We start from the raw sequence: 21,193 nt of genomic DNA on the forward strand, positions 1-21,193 counted from the left end.
GTTACCTTGTCGTGGTGAGGGGGCTTGCGTGCGTCCTAAATAGCGGGCTACGATGTCCGGAGCTCGTCTCCTGGTAGGGCCACCCAAGGCAGACAGGCCGCCATGGACTAAATTCAACCGCATCCGCTGCTGTTTGCTGTTATTGTGCTGTGTGCTGGATGGGTTCTAAGAGATTCTTGCAACTTTAACTTTTTTCGATTTCTGACGTTCACCTCTCGCTCTTAAGTACTACCCGGATCATCAGTGGAGGGGTTCCGGGAGAAAAAAATTTACCCAAAATTTTTATTGCTTTTTTGGAAAAATATAAGTTCGCACTCGGCGACAAAAAAAAAACTCACACAACACTAGTCTCACATTCTCGTACCGTTCATGCATTTCGGCCCCCACCAACGAAGCTCGAGTAGGGAAGGCCGGAATCTTCGCTCAAGCACCCATCACTTCTCCGAATCCCTTCTATAGCACACGGCACACTGAGGTCTCAGCGGTGTTCGACCCATGTCATCGTTGGGGTCGGGTCGCTCTTGCGATCAGTTGCTTCGCTGCAACCCGCTCGTTTGCCGTGAGCGGCGGCCTGTAACCCGGGCGACGGGAGTTCTGGTGATTGAGCCACTGTTTTCTGTCTGCGGTCGCTCTAGGCCCAGCAATTTCAGGGCAATACATTGCTTTGACCCCTGAGTCTGGGGTAGTCAGGATGTCTTTACTGGCCGGTATTGATCAATCGGCTCGCCTTTCTGGCAATGCCAACTGGGCTCCGGCTGCCTCGTGTCAGTCGGGTCCGGGTATATTCGTCAAGTACCCTTGGCCTCAATAGAGGTCCCCTTGTTGGGCTCCATGGTGGGTGAGGGACGAGGCGGATGAATATTTACACTTTCAACTTGCATGAAATTAACCCTCAAAACCCGCCTTCGGGCAACCCAGCTGAGGTTGACGAGTTCGCTCTCAACCCGGCTGTTATGGCATCAATCAGTAGTGTTTCGGACGCACAGAAGGAGCTGCGCGACCAGTTTAATATCCTTCGGGAGATTATTGGCAACCAGCAATGCCAAATTTCGGAACTTAAAGCCCGTGTTGAAGAGAAGACGAATTTTGTCTCTCAACTTTTGGAAACAAAAACCTCTTTTGCTGCTGTCGCCCATCAGGGCCCAGCCAGATCTAATTCTTCTGCACCAAAGCCGTCGGCCTCTGGCGCTACGCCACGCCTGCCCAAACCTTTACCCAAAACGGCTAGGAGTGATCATGTCGTTCTGATCTCTCACAAGGATGCCGCCGTCTCCGTCGACAGTCTTGATTCTACCATCAGACGCGAGCTCGATCCACGCAAGGCTCAAATCCGCATTCAATCGGTCTGTAATGGCCGTAATGGCTTGGTGATCCAATGCTCCACTGCGGAGGACGCCATCAAATTTAGGGACTCTGTGGAGAGGTCCGCCGCACTCAAGGACATTGTCAACCTACGTAAACCTAGTTTGGCAAAGCCTAAACTTCTGCTCTTCGTGGTAGAAGACAGCATCAAATTAAATGAAGTTGTTCCCTCCCTAATCGAACAAAATCCTGATCTAACCTTGGATCCACAGGACATTGTTGCTAGATACCCTCTCTACGGTAAGGGTAAAAAGTCAACTAATTGGGTACTCGAAGCCACTCCAGAGGTCTACAAGACTCTCTTAGAGAAAGGCAAGCTCTTTATTGGCTGGACTAATTGTCCGGTCAAGGAGTATATTTATGTACCAAAATGTTTTAAATGTTGCTTGGTGGGACACCAACAAAAAGACTGTCCGCTGAAGGGTTCTGCGACCCAATTTTGTACTAACTGTAGCGATGAACACTCCTACAAGGACTGTAAATCTAAGACTAAGTGTTGCCGCGCTTGCGCGGAACACAACAAATCAAATGGTACGAAGTACCGGACCACACATCAATCCATAGATTCAAACTGCCCGCTTTTCAAGCGTGAAGTTGAACTGCGAAAATTACGCACTGATTATGGCCAGCCACCTATATAGGGGTACGCCATCAATCTTCACTTAGGTACAAAAATGATTTCCTGCGCCCAGATTAACCTGGCGCATTGTCGAGCTGCCACAGCCGCTGCTCGAGAATTTGTCCTGAATCATAAAATTGATATTCTGTTCTTCCAAGAACCAATGGTTCGCGATTCGACGGTTTTGGGGTTTCCCCTAACCTGTCGTCTCTGTCACGCTGCAGTAACCAAATGCGGTATTGCCATTTTTAACCCTACCTTTGACGTAGTGGTCCTCTACAATGATGTTAATATTTCGGTAGCGCTCATCGCTACTGGTTCTGCCTCACTAATTGTATATAGTGTATATTGTCCGCCGTCTGAGGACATTGATCCGATTTTGTCCAAAATTACTGAGCTTTCTCGCTCATATACCACCTCTAAACAATGCATTTGTGGTGATTTTAACGCAAAACATGCTCTTTGGGGCTCCCCAACGTCTGATAACCGTGGGGACTTCATTATCGAATTTCTCAATCAAACGGACTTTTATATACAAAACAACCCACACTATCTCCCTACCTTTTTCCACAATGATCGTTCCAGCTGGATCGACCTAACAGTTGTCTCCAATGACCTAGCCCCTCTGATCTCAAACTGGGCGGTCTTGGACGAGCCTTCCCCGGTGACCACCGCTATATATCATGGTCCATCGGAACTTCTTCAGTTCCCCCCTTGGAAGATGAATACCGTAAACATCAGTACAACCTCAAGGGAGAGAACTGGATTGCCTTTGAGACTTCGGCCATAGAGGCTCTCCTTCCACTTGATAATCTCCCTCTTTCCACTACGATGGAACTGGACTCTTTTGTGTCTCTTTATACCGCCACTGCACGTCAGATATGTGATGTACATATGCGTCCGAAATCTGGTCGCCAATTTAAATCTGTCCCATGGTGGACTCCGCAGCTCACTGCTCAACGCAGCAAAGTTCGTGCGCTTCGAAGGCGGGCTCAACGGATCAGGGATCCTCTCCTTCGTGCCCAGAACAAAACCCTGTACAATAGGGAAATTGCGGTTTATAAAAAACTAATGAATTCCTCCAAACAAAAGTCTTGGAGGGACTTTTGTACTAACGTGGATTCTTCGAACCCGTTCACTCTGCCCTATAAAATGGCTTCGCACAAATTGCGCTGTAAACAGGCCCTACAAGCCGTTACCGCTACTGACACATGCTCCGCAATTCTCGATGCCCTGTTTATCACGGATACCATCGACAATGAAACTGACGATCAAAGCTCTATACGGGAAGACTCCCTTACTGCTCCTGCGACTCTTAACGACTTACCAATGACTCTCCCAGAACTTGAGACAATAATTTACTCAATGCCACATCATAAGGCTCCTGGCCTCGACGGGCTCTCCTTAGAAATCATCCTGGTACTTTTCCGCGCTATGCCGCTTCTTTTACTGAATTTATTTAACGCTTGTCTATTACTTCAGTACTTCCCTAAAGATTGGAAAATTGCTCATGTGATTTTGCATCTAAAACCAGGTGGTGATCCCTCTGACCCGTCGTCTTATCGCCCTATCAGCCTTTTGTGCGTGTTGGGTAAGATACTTGATAAATTCCTTACTCAACGTTTGTACTTTCACTTATCTACTAATAACCTCATTCATGGGGCTCAGTACGGATTCTGCCACGGCAAATCGACTGTAAATGCACTAAATGCAATAGTTACCTCCATTAAGGAGAGTACCAGATCGAATAATACATCTCTTAAGTCTCCCTTGACATCAAAGGGGCTTTCGACAGAGTGTGGATTCCTGGCATCCTACATCGTCTTAAGCAAGCTGATTGCCCAGCCAATATCTATGGCTGCTTTGAGAGTTTTCTCTCTGATCGCCAAATTTTTGTACCAACAGCTAATTACACGTCCAATCACTCGAGGTGTCCCCCAGGGTTCCTGTGCGGGTCCTGTTCTCTGGAACATAGTGAATGACTCCCTGCTACGACTCAAATTGCCAGATGCCTGTGACTCGCAGGCATTCGCTGATGACACAACTCTGTTGGTTCGTGCCCTTTCCCGACGCGAGTTGGAGTCCAGAGGAAACGAAGCTCTGGCACTAATTAACAATCGGAGCAAAACATATAAGCTTACCTTTTCTCCTGAGAAGGCGGGTTGTATTACCTATCATGGTCTGGGCGCTCCTGACCGCTTGCCGATCTTCCGCCTCGACGGAACTCTTATTCACCACGTTACACACCTTAAACTGCTCGGGGTTATAATTGACAATCAGCTCAGCTGGTTGCCTCACCTTAAAGCAGTTCAAACCAAGGTGGCGGCCCTTACTCAAAGTATTGCCCAGTATGCCCACGAAACCTGGGGAATTACTGGGGCCGCCCTACGACAAATTTACAAGCGTGGGATCGAAAGAATTATAGTATATGCGGCTGGTGCCTGGTGGAAGGAAACAGGCAATGTAAAAATGGTCCAAAAGCTACAGACTATCCAGCGAATCTTTGCGTTACGCATAACCAAGGGTTATCGCACTATCTCCACCGATGCCCTCCTAGTACTTGCACGTTTAGAACCCGTAGACTTCATTGCGAGCCGCGAGGCCTGCATTTTTCGTCTATTTCACATCGGTGCACCAGCTTCTCACTGTGATACGACTGTTGTTCCTCACAACCTCCAGCACCCATTTGATGTTTGGACTGAACATCCGGCTCGCAGGCTTGGTCTTCCGTGCCCTGCTAGAGACCCCACTAATACCCACTACGAAATATATACCGACGGGTCAAAGATCGATTCCCATGTCGGTTGTGCGTTCGTGGTTTACTGGAACGGTCTTGAACAAACCTCGTTCCAATTCCATCTGAACAAAGAAACAGATATTTTTCAGGCCGAGTTGTTTGCCATTTTTCAAGCCCTCACTTGGGTCAAAGCTGAAATGATTGTCGCTCCCGTCACTCTGTTTACTGACTCTTTATCATCAATTCAATCATTCCGTAACCCTATTTCTGACAATTCACTGGGTTACGCTTTTAAGCAACTGATCTCTGACATAGGAACTGAGGTTGTCAGTCTCTCTTGGATCAAGGCTCATGCGGGTTCCCGCAGCAATGAGCGAGCAGACGTCCTGGCTAAGGCTGCGGCTAAGTCTTTCGAGACCTCTCTAAAATTAATCACCAATGGCAATTGCAGTGGGATATCTCTGTTAAGGGCCGCTTTACTCATGCCCTTATTCCCAGAGTTGATTCCTTTGCGTATGATGTTGACCATTTTACAACTCAGATTTTAAGCGGGCACGGCAAGTTCCCAGCCTACCTCTACAATCTTTCGCATTGTGTGGAGCCCTCCTGCTACTGCGGTAAGGAGTTGGCTGATGCGGAACACTATCTGAAGGAATGCCCTCTCACTGAAGGCTTCCGTGCAAGCATTCTTAGCCCACAAGGGGCTGTGGTTCTTACTAAGAACAATATTAAGTACTTTCGTTCTCTCATGAGACGAGTAATTTATAATTTTGAGGATATTATCTCTTCACATGCCCTAACATTGGATTCGTCCTCGGACACTCACTACTCCAGTACTGGCGATACTACGGAGTAATTGTCTTACGACGTTTAACCCATTTCTTGCTCGCCACTTCATCTTATTATGGTACCAGTTCGCCCCCGACTGTTTTACGCACCTCAACTTTCCCCGTTTCCTATTCATACTGAAATAGATCTTAAAAGAAATTGATTTGAAAATCTTCATCGGTTCATTGTGTAAATTGGCGCGTGCTTGCTCGGAAGGGATAATCTTATTGGCTAAGACAAATGCAGATAAATATTGCTAAGCCCTCGTGATTCTATTTTATTATCAGAATAAATAATTACACGTGCGACGAAAAAATGGGCGATATTATCGAGATTCACGCGTTTTTAATTTAAAAACCCTTCCTTTTGACGGTTTTTAGTTGGAGCGAATAATTTCTTTTGGCGTCTATTAAAACATTTTGCACGACAAAAGAAAAATAAAAAAATAAAGGATATGGACTTTTCCATCTAGTCACTAGTACCCATAGAAATCTCATTGGTAACTAGAATGCTGCCGCCTACGGCCGAGCTTGACGCCAGTTCGCCTTGAACCTTCAGCCAATGAGAGGCCGTAGAGTGGTTCCGCCAAGGAGGATAATAATCCTCCTTGGTTCCGTTACTATAGCGGGAGATAGATGACGTCATTCTCTCCGGTGACATTAAATTCTTGGCAGAACCGCTCTTTGAGCTCTGATTGGCTGAGATCTGGCGTCGTCTGCCACGGCATTTGGGCCATTTGCCAGTTACACGGCAGCATTCTAGTTACCTATGAGATTTCTATGCTAGTACCCATAGAAATCTCATAGGTAACTAGAATGCTGCCGCTTACGGCCGAGCTTGACGCCAGTTCGCCTTGAACCTTCAGCCAATGAGAGGCCGTAGAGTGGTTCCGCCAAGGAGGATTATTATCCTCCTTGGATCCGCTACTATAGCGGGAGATAGGTGACGTCATTATCTCTGGTGACATTAAATTCTTGGCAGAACCACTCTTTGAGCTCTGATTGGCTGAGATCTGGCTATCGTCTGCCATGGCGTTTGGCCCATTTGCCAGTTACACGGCAGCATTCTAGTTACCTATGAGATTTCTATGCTAGTACCCCTGTAGTATGAGCTATAAATTTGCTCGTGGAGCAGGGGTCTATAAATAACAAACTAATCTGTCGGGGTATAATGATAGGGAAATTGTTAAGGAAGACGGGATATAGGAGTGTGTGTGGTGTTGAATTTTCTTAATCCAATGTGAGGCTAGCGGCAGAGATTTACCGCGTCCAAGGCCTAATGTTTCAACTTCCATTATTAAAAATATTCAATTCACAAATAATTTTATTCCAAAACATTGTTAAATCGAAAATATCAAAGTCACACTCTCGGAAATTAACCCAGTTATTTTCTCCATAATAAATAAATAAAGCTAGGCCTAAATTCCTGGGTTCGTTGATTGCGAGCTAACTCAGCGAAGAAAATCGAAAAATTCGCGAATGAGAGCGAAATTGCGCCACGTGGCTACACCAAGGAGAATAAGGCTTTCGCGCTGTATAAAATCATCCTTGGAAAACCTACCTTCGGCTTGTTGAAGAAAACATAGTTCCCCCCCTGCATGACCACTTGCGTTGCCCTTTAAACGAATTTAATTATAAAATTAGGTGACAGAATTTGCGCGTAATGTTTATTTAAAAATTGTTTTTGTATAAAATCGATGCAAAAAATTACTTGTAACCAAAGCTATTATTTAACATTAATTTGTAGTCTATTGTAAATCAGGAGATTTGGTTAGTCAGGAATGGTCGAATGTTAGCTACGATAGATGGCGATACCTATTCCGTAAACAAACCAACGGATTACCACTCCTTTTTCTTTTAGAATTCCACTTCTTCCCTTTTCGAACTCACGAAAAGGCACGAGTAACGCTGGGTGGGATTAATTCGGTTCTTGATCGCCAATGATAGCACAGTTGTACGCGCCATGTATATATTTGTATATTAAACTTCTTGTAAAATATCAAAACGTATTCTGTATTCATGCCTGGCAATGAAAATACACGATAACAAACTTCTCAGTCATGTTCTTTCCTCTTGCGCATGATAACATTTGACGGGCGTAGCATTTTGAAAATGCGTTATTCGTGAGTTCGCCCGAATTCCTACTAGGGTCGCTAGTGTCGCAGGTACTATTAAAAAAACCGATTTGAATTTGAACAATATGATTGGCTCGCTGGTATAGGGGGTAAGAGCTTGGAGGAGAGAAGGGGTTCCTGGAGGGGAAAATACGGGAAAACCGAAAATATGAAAACTATAGCTCGGGAAGTTTTTTTTTTGTTGGACTCTCGTTAAATGCTGCCACCATTGAGGGGAATTTGGAACTATATATTTTTTTTTGTTGCAAATAGTGATGTGTCCACGCGGAGAGGACCGACCACGCACAGGCACCCTTTAATTCCGCAAGAGTAGAGTCTACCCTCGAAGGACGAATCAACCGAGTAACAGACGCGAGCCGATCGGCGGACTCATTACCAGCAACTCCAACGTGAGCCGGACACCACAAGAAGGTAATTGGGCTAGGCGTGGATTTTGGAAACCCAAGTATAACTCGAAGCGCTGCATTTTGAATTTTATCCAGTTTTGCCAGAGAAGAAACAGACGCCGAAGCGCAAAGAGGGCTCGAGAAGTCCAACCAGGAGCGAATTAGATGGGTGTAGAGAAGCCGAAGGGAAGTTCGACCGGCACCCCAACGAGTAGCTGACACCGCCCGCAAGAGATTAAGGCGGCTTAAAGAGGAAGTGCGGAGAGCTTCGATGTGAGGAATCCAAGAGAGTCTGTCATCGAATAAACTCCCGAGATATCGATAAGAAGACACCTGAGCCAGGGTGGTGGAGCCGAGCGTGAGAGAGAGGTTGTTCGGCAGACGTTTTTCCTTCGAGATCACAATACTCGCATTTGAGAGGTTGGAAATTCAACCCCAAGGTTACTCCGTAGGCTGAAACCCTATCCAGGGTGGTTTGCATAGCTGGGTATAGCCTGGGAATAGCGGGACCGTTAGTCCATAGACCAATATCATCAGCATGTTGCCCTTCGTCGATCGAGGAGGGGCAGAGCTGCGAGATTCCGTCCAGCATCACGCTGAACAGAATGGGACTGACTGCACTGCCCCGAGGAACTCCTCGCAGAGCCGAACGGGGCGTAGAAAGTTCTCCATTGACGCATGCTTGGAACGTACGCTCCGAAAAAAACCTTTGAACCCAATGAGACCGTGAGCTTGGAGTTTCGACAAGAGCGCCTGATGGTGGACGCTCCCAAAAGCGTCTTTAAGGTCCAGAAACACAGCTAGGCAATGTTGTTTCATCGCTAGGGCGCATTGAGCGGCCGTAGCCAAACGGAGTGAGTTGTCTGTTGCCCGCCTACCCTCGCGGAACCCCGATTGCTCCGGCGGTAGGACGTTATTAATCTCCAGGAACCACACTAGGCGGGCGAGAACCAGTTTTTCTTAAATTTTCCCAAGATTGGGTAACAGTGAGATGTCTCTGTAGGAATTCAAGTCCGTAGGTGATTTGCCCGGTTTTAAAATAGGATGTAAAATGGCCTGTTTCCACCGCGAAGGCATGATGCCCTCCTCCCAAAGGCTGTAAGAGAATATTTTAGATGTAGAAATTTTTAAAAAGAAAATGACGCTACTGCCCTATCGTCGTACGTTCATTTTCTTATCTCATGGTCAATGCCGTAAACATGGGGCGCTATGCAAGACCTTTACTTATGGAGACCTATGATAGTATGTAAGTGTAGGCATGAAGAGCTTACCACCACCCTCCTACGCAATTTAACCTGGCCACCGGTAATTGACTTCACAAGTCACTAGTTGACTTAAGCCTGTTAGGTTCCTTGGGTATTAACTTAGCAGATTCTTATTTTTATTGTTAATAAACTTCGAGTCATCTACTGCAAAAAAAAAACAATCGTATTCATCGATCTGCCTCGCCTTCTTCAAGTCATCCACGTCACCTCCGGAAAAAATTAATAAAAAACACCATGGTCTCATCTAAAAATAACTCGTCTTCAGGTCACCTACTCTTTCCTCATCAAAAAATTAATCTCTTCAAGCAGTCCATATCATCTACTTCTTCCTCATATAAATTCTCTTCAAGTCGACCAGGCATCTACTTCTTCCTCTGAAAAATTTAACACTTCCTCTTCAAGTCATCTCCTCATAAATACTAATAATACAAAATTCACATTCAAGTCTTCTATCACAAAATAATAAATAAATTATTTATCTTCAAGTGGTCCAAGTCATCTCATCAAAAACCTTCCTCTTCAAGTGATCCAAGTCATCTTCTCATAAAAAAACCTTCTTCCCCTTCACGTCATCTACGTCATCCTCATCACAAAAAACCTATCTTCAGGTCGTCTACGTCTTCATCGTGGAAAAAAAAATCCAAGATCATCCTACCAATTAAATTTTTAAGATAATTTAAATAGAAAATATCATAATCCAAAAATATATTATTCTCATAATTCAATAACTTTGTAAATTTTAATTATTTCAACACATTTAAAAAAAAATCAAACATTGTACATTACCTTTTTATCCTTAATAAATTTCTCCGGTGGCTTCCCTCCTGTGCTTCGCCTCTCCTGTCTCTTCGTGGGGTTGGTCTGGGGTTGGGTTTGGCGGGGTTCTCTTTCCGCCCCGGGTGCCACCCGTTTGGGCTTGATTTGGGGGTGACACCCGACTGTGAAAACACAAACTATAGAGACTAGTAAGTAGCCCACCATGATATCCGCCCCGGGTGTCAACCATGCTAGCTACGCCACTGCTGTCTTCCCCGCTGTTCCCTTGTTTTTGGTTTTGCTATTTTTGTTAAATTTTCTCCAAATTTTATTTTATAAGTAAATTTATAAATATGAAATTTCATTTTCTACTTCCAAACCCTCGGTATGTATTTACTTACGGTATGGGGCATATAAATCTTTAGAGTGTATGTTATCAAAAGTAACATAATTCACAAGTGTTTATGAAATTAATATTATAAATACATTGAGAGAATGAAGTTTAAATTTAGAAAGTGTCGCCTGGTGAGAGCTTAGAGTATTAAAGGGAGTATGAACCATAGACATGTCTATGGTATGAACTTCCATTTTTATGGTGGATCAAGGAATTTCACATTTCTACCACCAGGTTTAACGGAAGCTGTAGAGGATTTTTTGAGGTAGTTGATACTCCCTTTAAAGATAGCACGGAAAACTCGGTCATAGCATGGGCCAAATAATGATCCCATGATGGTCATAAGCAAGAACAATAAAGTTTATATTTTTTACCTAGGGCAAAATACGATTAAGTTTATTAACATTATGAAAGAATTGTTAACTTTATTGTCAAGCAACCCACAACAATGCGTTTATAAAGTTTGACATTTGACGCAATATTTTCATAAAATTAAATTTCCATAGCAAATTTTATACAAGCTGTTTTTCAGAATAAAAACAACCAATATCAAATACTTTTAATTTCTTACAATAACAATTTATTTTACTGAAAGAAATATCTGACGTGGATTTAACGAGAAATTATAAGCTTCAAATTTTAATTACAAATTTACATTTATACAAAAGAAGGTTATTTGCAAGATACTGTAATAAGTTTCCACAGTAAATGAAGGTAATGAGAACTTACCATAATTGGAGGAGAGGAGAAAGTGATAGAATGGAAATGTACCACATAATCTTAAAGACTGGGCTTTTCCTAATTTTTATAATATAATATGTATATTAATTTAGCCAATTTGACTATATTAAGGAAACAATTTAAAAATGCAATTACGGGTCTATACTGCACCGGTATATATATGATAATAAAATTGAATAAAATAAAAACGGAGCTTAGAATATAAAGAATATATTTCTTTTTCAATTAATAACATACTATTCTTAAGCTAGAGTTAGTAGGCAAATCTATAAAGATGAAAAAGCTCCTCCCCTCCAGGAACAGGGGACAAATAATTGCTCTACACAAGATCTTAGAATAGTTAACTGCAAAATGTTAACCAAAAAGTGTCGAAAAATCCCAAAGCCATGATATGATAAAGAAATAAGGTTCAGCTTGATCTTTTTAATAAGATTAGTCTGTAGAATGTTAATGAGGCAGTTTACGAAGTGCTAGCACCAAGATCGGAACTGACTGATATTCCATTTTGTTGTAGATGAGCCCTAAGAACTTGATTCTCATTTTTCAGTTCCTCACATTGCTGTCGCAAAAGCTCCACTTCCACCGTAAGACTTTCATTCTCCTTCAGTAGTTCGGGTAATTTTGCATTTGTGTTTCGTAACTCTTGAATGTAATCACAGGCTTTAGCCAGGATTCCCCCTTTACTCTATCAGTAAAAAGTTATTTTCAGTATAAAGTAACAAAGACTTATCGCAATTATCGTCATTACAGTAGAGCTGACTTGTCCTTGCTTCGTATGGTCTGCGTTGCAGTCAGGTACAATTTTAGAAAGCTTTATTATCCAGTTATTTATCTTATCACGACGGCGCCTTTCAACTAATTTAAGAAAAAGGTTGTTTACCTTTTTTCAACGTAATGCAAAGCTGCTATACCTTCATTATGTGTTGCTCTCCTCCTTTCATCTCTGGCTGTTTTATGTCCTTCTAGTCTCGGATTATATTGATGAGTTCTTGGTGCCAAAGTTCTCTGGCCTGTAGTTTGAAGAACCTCTTGAGGCGACATCATAACATAAAATTGACCGGTTGCAGAGGCGGCAAGAGCGGCTGTTTCTGGAGTTGCTGTAATGGTAGTTCCATCGGCTCCAGTGGCAGCGCTAATGGCTGGAAAGTACGTGAACTTTCCTTCTTCCTCTTCTTGCTCATCAATATCGGGGCTACCACTTCCATTTGTAGTTGTAAAGGGACTCGTTATAATAGCCTGAGCTACTTGCGGAGCAACCAATGTGGCTGCTGTCGTCACTACTTGTCCACTGCAATCTTCGGGTCCTTGGGTAACATGAACCACTCGATAGGTCAAGGCACCTGTAAAAATAACATACCACCATAATAAGTTGGATTCGCTCTGAAATACAAATAATTATATACCTCCTTGACCACTCTCAGCTCTCAATTGATACTGAACATTTGAAACACCAGGGTCTATTAGGGATGAGCCTTGTGAGGCTACACTGGCGATGGCCGCGCTTTGTTCTTCTACCGTTTCACCTTCAATATAAACAACTTTCTTCAAAAATTCAATATTATGATACAGTTCAAATTGGAAAGTTATTCTTTGGGAAACAAAATCCTCTTTTATTACCATCAGATTGTAGTTGAGAAGCTTCGTCTGAAGCGGAATCAGATGTTTTCTCTTGGGTACTGTAATAAAAATAAATATAAAATGAATCTCATATTCAGGTACATCAGAAAGAATATTAAATATAATTAAAACTAGTAGCAAAACACTTATTGCAAAAATTGTGTTAATCTAAAATAAATACATATACCTACATAAAAATTTTGTTTTTTGGAACAATAAACATTCTGTTTTGCTCTTCCAGAGGTTAGGTACAATGTAGGTGAAAAAGGGACTGATGTACCCAGTATAGAATTTCAAAAGCCTACTGATATGCCTATCAGAGACTTAACACATCCTGCACATGAAAAAAAGAAAACATTAAAATAAAACAACATGCAAAATCATTTGCATGTCTCGGAGAGCCCAAGGCTAATAAATTAAATCACACTAAGGAAATTTGCCACAAACAACTAACAATCCATACTTAAGTAAAGATGTTTCATGCTACTCAATATAACTAATGGAAAATTTAAAATTCATTTGCCACGTAAAAATACCATGAGGTCGAAAATGGTGGTAAATAAGCCTGCTAGACCAAATGATGTAGTGTAACCCGCTAAAATGTAATTATGACATTAGCCAATTGATGGTAATCAGACCTTATGAACTCAATAAATCATGGCAATGTAAATGTTACGCACCCAAAGTGAAACTTGAAAATGGTACATGTAAATTGTAACATGTAGGCTTACACAAGTGTTCTTATCTCTAGAAATGTCTCTCTCTTAACCAGTTTTATTCTTACTGTTAAATAACAGAAATCAAGTGACCATATAAAGTAACGAAAAACCAAAAGAGCACTGCAGACTGTTAGTGTAAGATTATAGTATCAAGGGATGGAATAACACAAAACAGGCCTAATGTGCTAGCTCACTAAGCCTTGTTGGACAAAATTGATGCTTTAGTTTCCGAAAGGATTGAACTAATAAAAGTATTCGCTACGTCAAAAAAAATTCAAAAGCAATATTACCTATTTTCTAAAGTTTCATCTAACAAATCCATGTGATTTATTTTGAATTTGCCAGGATGATCACGAGGGCAAACAACTGCGGGTCACATGAGTTAAAAACCAAAATGGCTACTTTCCACGTTCTGAAATGGTTATACGCAATAGCAACTACTACTACTTTCCGGCTGCTAACCAGAAAGCCACGCGATATTAAGAATTCTGAGTTTTCAGTTGGACTTTGCCATCGATTTGCATTCGTTACTATAATATTTAAGACCTATATGAACTCTAAAGATTAAATACAGAACATTGGTGTCCCTTGAACTTGACGCGTACCTCAAAGTCTGAGGGACATGACCATCCACCAAGCTATCTTAACCCCCAGCTTTCACCAAACCAACCTTTCCTTTGAAGCACACCCCCCTCCCGCTCCTCCTGATAGAATCAAGCATATACTTTTTATAGTTTACAAGATAATTTTCTTGCATCGAAAACTAAAGCGATTTTGTCTGCCACATACCAAACTGTACATTTACTTCTATTAAAATTGGGCGCTTTTATTGAATGATGAATGACATTTAAACATTTTAAATAAACTTTATTTACATTCCTTTTATATTTGAAAATGTGAATAATTCAATACTTTACAAAGATTTTTTTTATCTTTGCTTTGAATATGAACAAACAACACCTTAAATGTTTAATATAAACCCCATAAATTGTGAAAAACATAATTTTGCATACTAAAAATAGGTATTTAATATTAAGATGAAATAGAATTGACGGATTTAAAAAAAAATTTGCAAGCAACACTACTCCTACATGCCTTGAGCAAAAAAGTTTATATTTACCCGCATTTCTGCCCAAAACATGGAGAGGTATTTTAACGCACAAAATGAATTTTAAAAGCTGCCAATTGAAACTTTTGGACTGTAAAGATATTTTAGAAAAATAGGGTAAAATATTCTAAATATTACGGGAATAAATTAGCCAACCCCCTTCACCCAAAAAAAAATTCACAAAGGGAATGATTGATTGTTTAGTATTTTTACTGGTAAGAAAATAACGCAAGGTTTAAAGAATCCTAAAATAAAGTGAAAATAAGATTATTTCATGAGAGAATGAACTACAGCTTTGGGGTTTAGAGTTTTAAGGTCAGTGTATGTTTGCCCAGTTCCCACAAAAACAATGGGTTGACCAGTGATGAAAGTCATAGAAATTGCTGCCCCAACCTTTAAAAATAATTTTTTTAAGGATTAATACAAACTATACTTGTCTAAAATTAACCAGATTAAAAAATATCTACCTTATCATCAATGGTATCAAATTTCGTGAGAACAATTCCGTCAATTAGATGTGGATTCTCCTGACTCGAGTGGTCAGCTAGGGCTTGGTTAAACTTGACCAATTGATCTACAGCTTCATTTCCAACCAAAGCTTCACCCACAAATAATACCAAGTCTGGAGAGTTTACTTTAATGAGCTAGGAAAAAAAAAATTAAAAATATAAATACAATATAATACACAGGAGGCTAACTAAAAAAACGATACAAGGCCAAAGAAACTTTCCAGACCCATGCAGGGGGTCACTTGACAATGGAAATTTACATGACCTTGAACCATGTCTTCAAGGTCATGTAAATGTACCTCGAAAACCATTAGAGATACAAAGTGGGTTTCAATTAGAAAGAATTTAGACAAAACATAAAGGTCATGATGAAAATAATGTACCAGAGACCAGGTTGAAGGGTTCACAACCCAAATAATACTCATGCTAGAGTATAAAAATTTGCTAGACATACTCATCTAATAGGAAGTCTTTGTAAACTCTGATGACCTTTAACTCACGGTTCAAGGTCAATCAAAGTTTTTCTCAAGATAAATGGTTCCAATTTGAAAGGTTTCATCATGCTGGTTTTCATCGGGTAATAGACATTTCAATTTACACTTTTTAAATTGGAAACATTTCTTTAAATCCATTGATTCTCTAGATAAACTTTGAAAGACCTTGAACCATGAGTTAAAGGTCATCGGAGTTTGAAAATTCTAAAGATTCCTATTAGATGAGTATGTCTTGCAAATTTTAATACTCTTGCATGAGTACTTTTCGAGTTAATAGCCCTTCAACCTGGTCTCTGGTACATTATTTTCATCACAACCTTCCAGTTTTTGTCTAAATTCTTTCGACTTGTTAACGGTCAAATAAGGAAGTATAAAAGTTATTTACACCTCAAATGGTTCTGGAGTTAAATTTTAAATGACCTTGAAGACATGGTTCAAGGTCATGGACATTTCCATTGTCAAATGACCCCCTGCACGTTCTGTGTCCTGAAAGTTTCAAATTAATAGCTATAAAAAATTTTGAGTTATTGGCCCTGTATCCTTTTTTTCAATTAACACCCTGTATATATTCAATATTCATATAAATATTTACTTTGGCCAAAGCTCTCATTAAAGGTTCATTATCTTGCATTCTGCCAGCCGTATCCACCAAAACCACATCAATTCTAGCATCACGAGCTGAAAATTATTGAAATAATTAGTTAAGTTGAAATAGTCATTAAAGACATTTAAAATTTACCATAATTAATAGCTTCAAGCGCTATTCCAGCAGCATCTTTGCCGTAGCCTTTTTCATACAACTGTACCATTTGTATATTGTTGTGCTTCTCAGAAGGATGCAAAGCGTTGAGATGTCTGGTATGAGTTCTTAGTTGTTCAACAGCTCCTGCTCTGAATGTATCGCAAGCGGCAATCAATACCCGGAAATTGTTTTCAATCAACCAGAAACAAATCTGAAATTGTTCTGTTATTAATTTTTCAGTAATTGAACACTGAAAATTCCGCAACTCACCTTAGCCAAGTTTGTTGATTTTCCAACTCCATTAACTCCGCAAAATGTTACAACAAATGGACGTTTTAGTTTTTGAGCTTCCATGATGTCTCTTAGAATATCAATTCTGCGACGTGGTGATAAAAGTTGAACTAAAGCTTCAGTAAGTGTGGTTTTAACTGTGGATGTAATTCCAGTGAATGTTCCGAGTACTTTTCCTTCAAGTTTTGTGGCAACTGATTCGCATAATTTTTCAGCTATGTCAGCAGCTACATTTTTACCTAAAACACAAAGCAATTTTAACATTGGCTGCGTTCAGTAACTCTCAACAAAGTATCTGGAAAATTATTTTCGTTGAGACCGTTGCTAAACTTCGTAAATTTTGTAAAATATCGTCTGTTGCAGCGTCTGCAGATAGCCTTACTCTGTGCTGCAACGTCATGTGACCGTTGAGCGATGGAAAAACCTGCTTTTACAGCCGATGACTTCGTTGCTCAACGGACGGGCAATGTGACTTCAAACCCGCCCATTCAGTAAAAACCTCTGACCATTGAGCTCAGCACCGAGCTTTTTTAGAGTTACTGAACAATATAAAAAAAAAATTATTTTTAGACATACCAATCATATGATCTTTCATTTTGTCCAAAACAGTGTGCATGTCTTCCCGGGTAATACTTTTGGAGCCTACAAGTCCTCTAAACATATTGAACATTCCAAAGCCTTTAGTGGAGCTAAAAAAGATTTAACTCAGACATGGAATAAAAAAAAGTATCGCAAATATAACAGTACTTTACCTTTTGTTTTTAGGCTTTGATGTATTTATCTCAACTTCATCATCTTCTTCTTCTTCTTCCAGCTCTTCTTCCGAAGACTCATCAGGTACTTCCATTCCTTTCAGTTCACCTTGCATTTTTCCAATCCAAGACCTCTGAATTAACATGAATACAAAGTTAAGTATTGGTCTAAATAACAATATTGAAGAACCAAGATAATACCGATTCTTCGTTAAGTAGATCATCCGAGTTTATTCCATTTTCAAGATTTCCATTTTGTTCTTTACTGAAATCTAATGTAGGCAAATCCCTGGAGTTTCCACCCTGTTCCCAAATTCGAGGCTTCTTTGACTTGTCCTTGCTAGCAACTGGACTCTTTCTACAATAATAATAATGGTGATAACTTTAAAGTTTTGTCTATAAGCATATAATTAAATATTACGTTTTATCAGCAACTTTTTTGCCTTTTCCTTGCATTTTCTCAAACATTTTTTGTCTGTTTTTTATGATAACATCTTCATCATTGGAAGTCGGAGAAACTAGTTCAGTTTCTTTGGTAACCTGACTAACCTCCTTTACCACTTCTTGTTTCTCTTGAAAAATAATAATTAACACATGGATCAACTAACTATATTAATATTTTATGGAAAAGTTAGTATTATTAATAAATATATATATAATAGGAATAAAATAAAACTTTAAAAATAAACATAGTAGAGGACATATGAGAAAATAAAAACAGGTAAAGGGTGAAAATAAAATATCATGCCGATATTTCAAAAGTTCACATACTTACTAACTTCTTCCCAGCTTAAGCAAGTTTAAGTAAAATATAGAATGAAAGATAGTGCATTAGATGAGAAAAGTTATGAGAAAGAGAGCTTAAGCTTAAGAGCATATGGAATGGATTACAATAGCGAAGCCAATATTTATCCAGAGGTTTTAACACACCTTTTTCCTTTCCTTTTGTGGGGGGCTTTGGGTCTTTCTTGTTTTCAATCATTGAGGCTACAGTCTTCTTTGACTTTAGAGACTCTTCAAAGGTTTTCATCTTTTTGGGTTGACTTGCAATTTTTTTACCAAATTCTTCTGCACATCTAAGAATCTTTCAAGAAATGAGAAAATATAATTTTAACCTTGTGTGTAATTATATTTTAGTAAAAATATATTGTACATTAGCATATTCTCCGCTAAAGTCATAGTTGCTGAGAAAATGGCCATTTTCCAGTTCTCTCTTATATTTGTCACGGAACTCCAAATGGATGTCATCAAGAAATTTATCAATGTATGACAGCTGAAGTATTTTTTGGTATGCAACCTAAAGTTATATAGACAGCTACACATAAACCGAAAGCCTTTGGGTCATCCTGGTTAATAGTTAACATATGGTTTAAACTTACCACAAATACCAATTCAAACTCATTATCTAACTTGTATTTAAGAGTTAGACCCTCATGAGTGAATGTGTTAACACTGCTTCTTTCCTAAAAAAAACATAACAATATAATGAAAAAAAGAAAAGGTTTATGAAAATAAATACACATCATTTACATATCTTGAAGCCAAATTACCAACATATTTTAAACTTAAGCCTTTGTAATTTGTACTTACCTGAAGTATCACAGTACGAATTAAGGCATTTACAGAAGGCGAAAATAATTGAGTTGTGCCTTGAAAACACCATAAAACTATTCCACTTTTACTAAAAATTGTAAATAAATCAAGCATGTTTCAAAATTTAACGATTATAATACGCTTCCGGAGTTACTAGAATGAGAATAACACAATTTCAGTCCACGTCAATATTTTTCTCTTATAAACTTTCGGCGACTGGCCGCGACTCCCGTTAGATGGCACCATATTCGCTGTTCTTTGACAGTAGAGGAATAATGAGGATCAAGTTCGTAAAATCTAGGAGGATGAAAGCATAGACTAATAACAAAGATAATTTAAACTCGTACCCTAGATTCGAATACTGAGAGCTTTCCCATTGACGGTTTTGTTACGAAGCGTTTACCCTTTTCCGGCACGTGACCTCAGAAAAATCGGGCTCCATCGGTTGTGGCACGGCCAACTGGGATCACGCTTGTTGAAGTAATAGAATCATTTCACCTATAAAAAGGCTGGTTAAAAGGAAACACTTATTGCATACCGTATAGGTGAAAAGTTTCCATTATTTCAACAAGCACTATATAAACAGTAACTTGCAGGTCCTGGCTCTCGGAAACATTACTTCTTGGCGATTTCCTTGAAGATGTTTTATTGAAGGACCTATTCTACCTGTATAATTGGGCAGAATTCCTTTGCATAATGGAGGAAACATATGGAGTCATACCGTGATGCCAGCAGGATGAAAAAAACGGGAGGTATATTTTTATAGGGAATTCAAGCTGGATATTTCAATATTTGTTCTACATTTTCCTCTTTCATCGCTCGCCTTCCAACAGCGATGGTACAGAAACAACATATTTCCTAAAGGTGGTCACCTGGTTCAGTGGCGGCGGAATAGGGGGTTACAGAATCTACCGTAGTCGTACCGTAAACAATTTTAGAATAATTCATCCCAAAAATCCGTATCTGCTTGTGAGAAAAATAGAAAACCTTTCTTTGAACTTTGAAAATTGCTCAGAAAATAATATACGGATTATTAATTCAATTGACACTAAACAATGAATAACGGTAGTCGTTAATTTCAATTTGTGAAGAGGTGCTAGACTCGGCCGCGGAAGTGGGAACCAGCAAAGGGAGCTATAGAAAGCGCGAATCAGAATGAGAGGACCCAGATGGGATTCGCTGACTCTCAACAAGACTGTCAAGAACTCCCGAGACCCTTAAGTTACTAGAGTCCGGTTCATTAATATGCCAAGAAAGACGTTATTAGAAGAGAAAATCTTTACCATTGCGGACCTGCCAAATGATCGAGTCAACTCCCGACAAGAAAAACACTTCGTTATCCTTCATTTATATAAAGCGCAGCCTGACCATTGATGGACTTTGCTTACTCAATAAACTTCCACCAGGCAAACAAAACAACGATACATTTTTGCATATAAGTAATATAATAATTAACATAATTCATATAACGATTTCAGTTAATGACAGTCTGTCGCAGTGTTATTTATATAATCGTAAATTTTGGAAACGGAAACACGTACACTCTCTTAAGCCCCATTTTCATGCTCGCTGGTCGCGGATAAAAATCGTCAAAATTCGCTTCCGCCACTCGCAAGCGTGAAAATAAAGCTAAAATATCTGTTTGAAACAGATCGACGCGGAAAGTGAAAAAGTGTATAGCTGAAGCGGATTTTGTCGATTTTTACCCGCTACCAGCGAGCATGAAAATGGGGCTTTAGTTGGAATAAAATGTCACGGAAATTTAAGTACACACAATCCCCCGATGTATTAAAGGAGAACTGTCATCAAAACCAAAATTTACGAGGTTTTTTTTGTAGAAAGATAGAAAATATATTGTTAATTATGTCCCTGAAATGTTATAGTTATTGGAAAAGTATTTAAAAAGTTACGCTACTTTTTCCGCAACCTACATCAAACGGCTTCAAAAATTACAGAAATTGCTGTTGAACCATGTGTTGAACCTACGTGCAGCGCCAAAAGAATGAAGCGGCAAAAATTTGAGAAAGGGCGGCGTGTAAAGCATATTAAAAACACCATTAACTACAATCTACCAATATAACTATAAGTTAAAAAGCCAAGGAGAATGTCGTAGCAGACGGCAGTTCCGACCGAAAAACAATAAAAC

General features: G+C 39.9%; 2 protein-coding genes across 8 annotated transcripts; both read right to left on the minus strand.

The window, feature by feature from the left end:
- Positions 1 to 10,969: 10,969 nt before the first annotated feature.
- Positions 10,970 to 14,242, minus strand: Usf (upstream transcription factor usf). Of its 6 annotated transcripts, none has more exons than XM_090156503.1 (7): positions 13,849 to 14,241; positions 13,031 to 13,173; positions 12,840 to 12,898; positions 12,626 to 12,745; positions 12,134 to 12,562; positions 11,971 to 12,077; positions 10,970 to 11,907 (listed from the first exon to the last, which is right to left on the minus strand). In XM_090156503.1, exons 2-7 carry the CDS (start codon positions 13,060 to 13,062, stop codon positions 11,683 to 11,685), a joined length of 972 nt encoding a protein of 323 aa, XP_090012629.1. In that variant the 5' UTR covers positions 13,063 to 13,173; positions 13,849 to 14,241; the 3' UTR covers positions 10,970 to 11,682. The 6 variants fall into 6 exon arrangements, with proteins under 6 accessions (XP_090012629.1, XP_090012625.1, XP_090012626.1 ...); XM_090156499.1 differs by having other exon boundaries at positions 12,626 to 12,760; XM_090156500.1 differs by lacking the exon at positions 13,849 to 14,241 and adding an exon at positions 13,624 to 13,777 and having other exon boundaries at positions 12,626 to 12,760.
- A 616-nt stretch (positions 14,243 to 14,858) lies between these two features.
- Positions 14,859 to 19,214, minus strand: SrpRalpha (signal recognition particle receptor alpha). 2 transcript variants are annotated; one of them, XM_090156031.1, is made up of 14 exons: positions 19,045 to 19,214; positions 18,834 to 18,917; positions 18,608 to 18,751; positions 18,385 to 18,538; positions 18,226 to 18,243; positions 17,876 to 18,026; positions 17,656 to 17,812; positions 17,455 to 17,588; positions 17,279 to 17,391; positions 16,682 to 16,941; positions 16,409 to 16,622; positions 16,262 to 16,347; positions 15,134 to 15,310; positions 14,859 to 15,059 (listed from the first exon to the last, which is right to left on the minus strand). In XM_090156031.1, exons 1-14 carry the CDS (start codon positions 19,159 to 19,161, stop codon positions 14,934 to 14,936), a joined length of 1,935 nt encoding a protein of 644 aa, XP_090012157.1. In that variant the 5' UTR covers positions 19,162 to 19,214; the 3' UTR covers positions 14,859 to 14,933. The 2 variants fall into 2 exon arrangements, with proteins under 2 accessions (XP_090012157.1, XP_090012158.1); XM_090156032.1 differs by lacking the exon at positions 18,226 to 18,243 and having other exon boundaries at positions 19,045 to 19,212.
- Between the last annotated feature and the right edge of the window lie 1,979 nt (positions 19,215 to 21,193).

This window comes from Leiobunum rupestre, chromosome 8 (assembly GCF_980474605.1).
Source record: "Leiobunum rupestre chromosome 8, qqLeiRupe1.1.hap1, whole genome shotgun sequence".
NCBI lineage: Eukaryota > Metazoa > Arthropoda > Arachnida > Opiliones > Sclerosomatidae > Leiobunum > Leiobunum rupestre.

Bases quoted from the DNA above. Each gene is read 5' to 3' on its own strand.
- Usf (XM_090156502.1), bottom strand. From the start codon at position 13,880: ATGGATTTGTTAGATGAAACTTTAGAAAATAG. The intron at 12,899-13,848 runs GTAATATTGCTT...TTTTTATTACAG, and splicing joins GATGAAACTTTAGAAAATAG to TACCCAAGAGAAAACATCTG. The intron at 12,078-12,133 runs GTATAGCAGCTT...TTCTTAAATTAG, and splicing joins GAGAGCAACACATAATGAAG to TTGAAAGGCGCCGTCGTGAT.
- SrpRalpha (XM_090156031.1), bottom strand. From the start codon at position 19,161: ATGCTTGATTTATTTACAATTTTTAGTAAAAGTGGAATAGTTTTATGG. The intron at 18,752-18,833 runs GTAAGTTTAAAC...ATATAACTTTAG, and splicing joins AGTTTGAATTGGTATTTGTG to GTTGCATACCAAAAAATACT. The intron at 18,539-18,607 runs GTACAATATATT...ATTTCTTGAAAG, and splicing joins TTAGCGGAGAATATGCTAAT to ATTCTTAGATGTGCAGAAGA.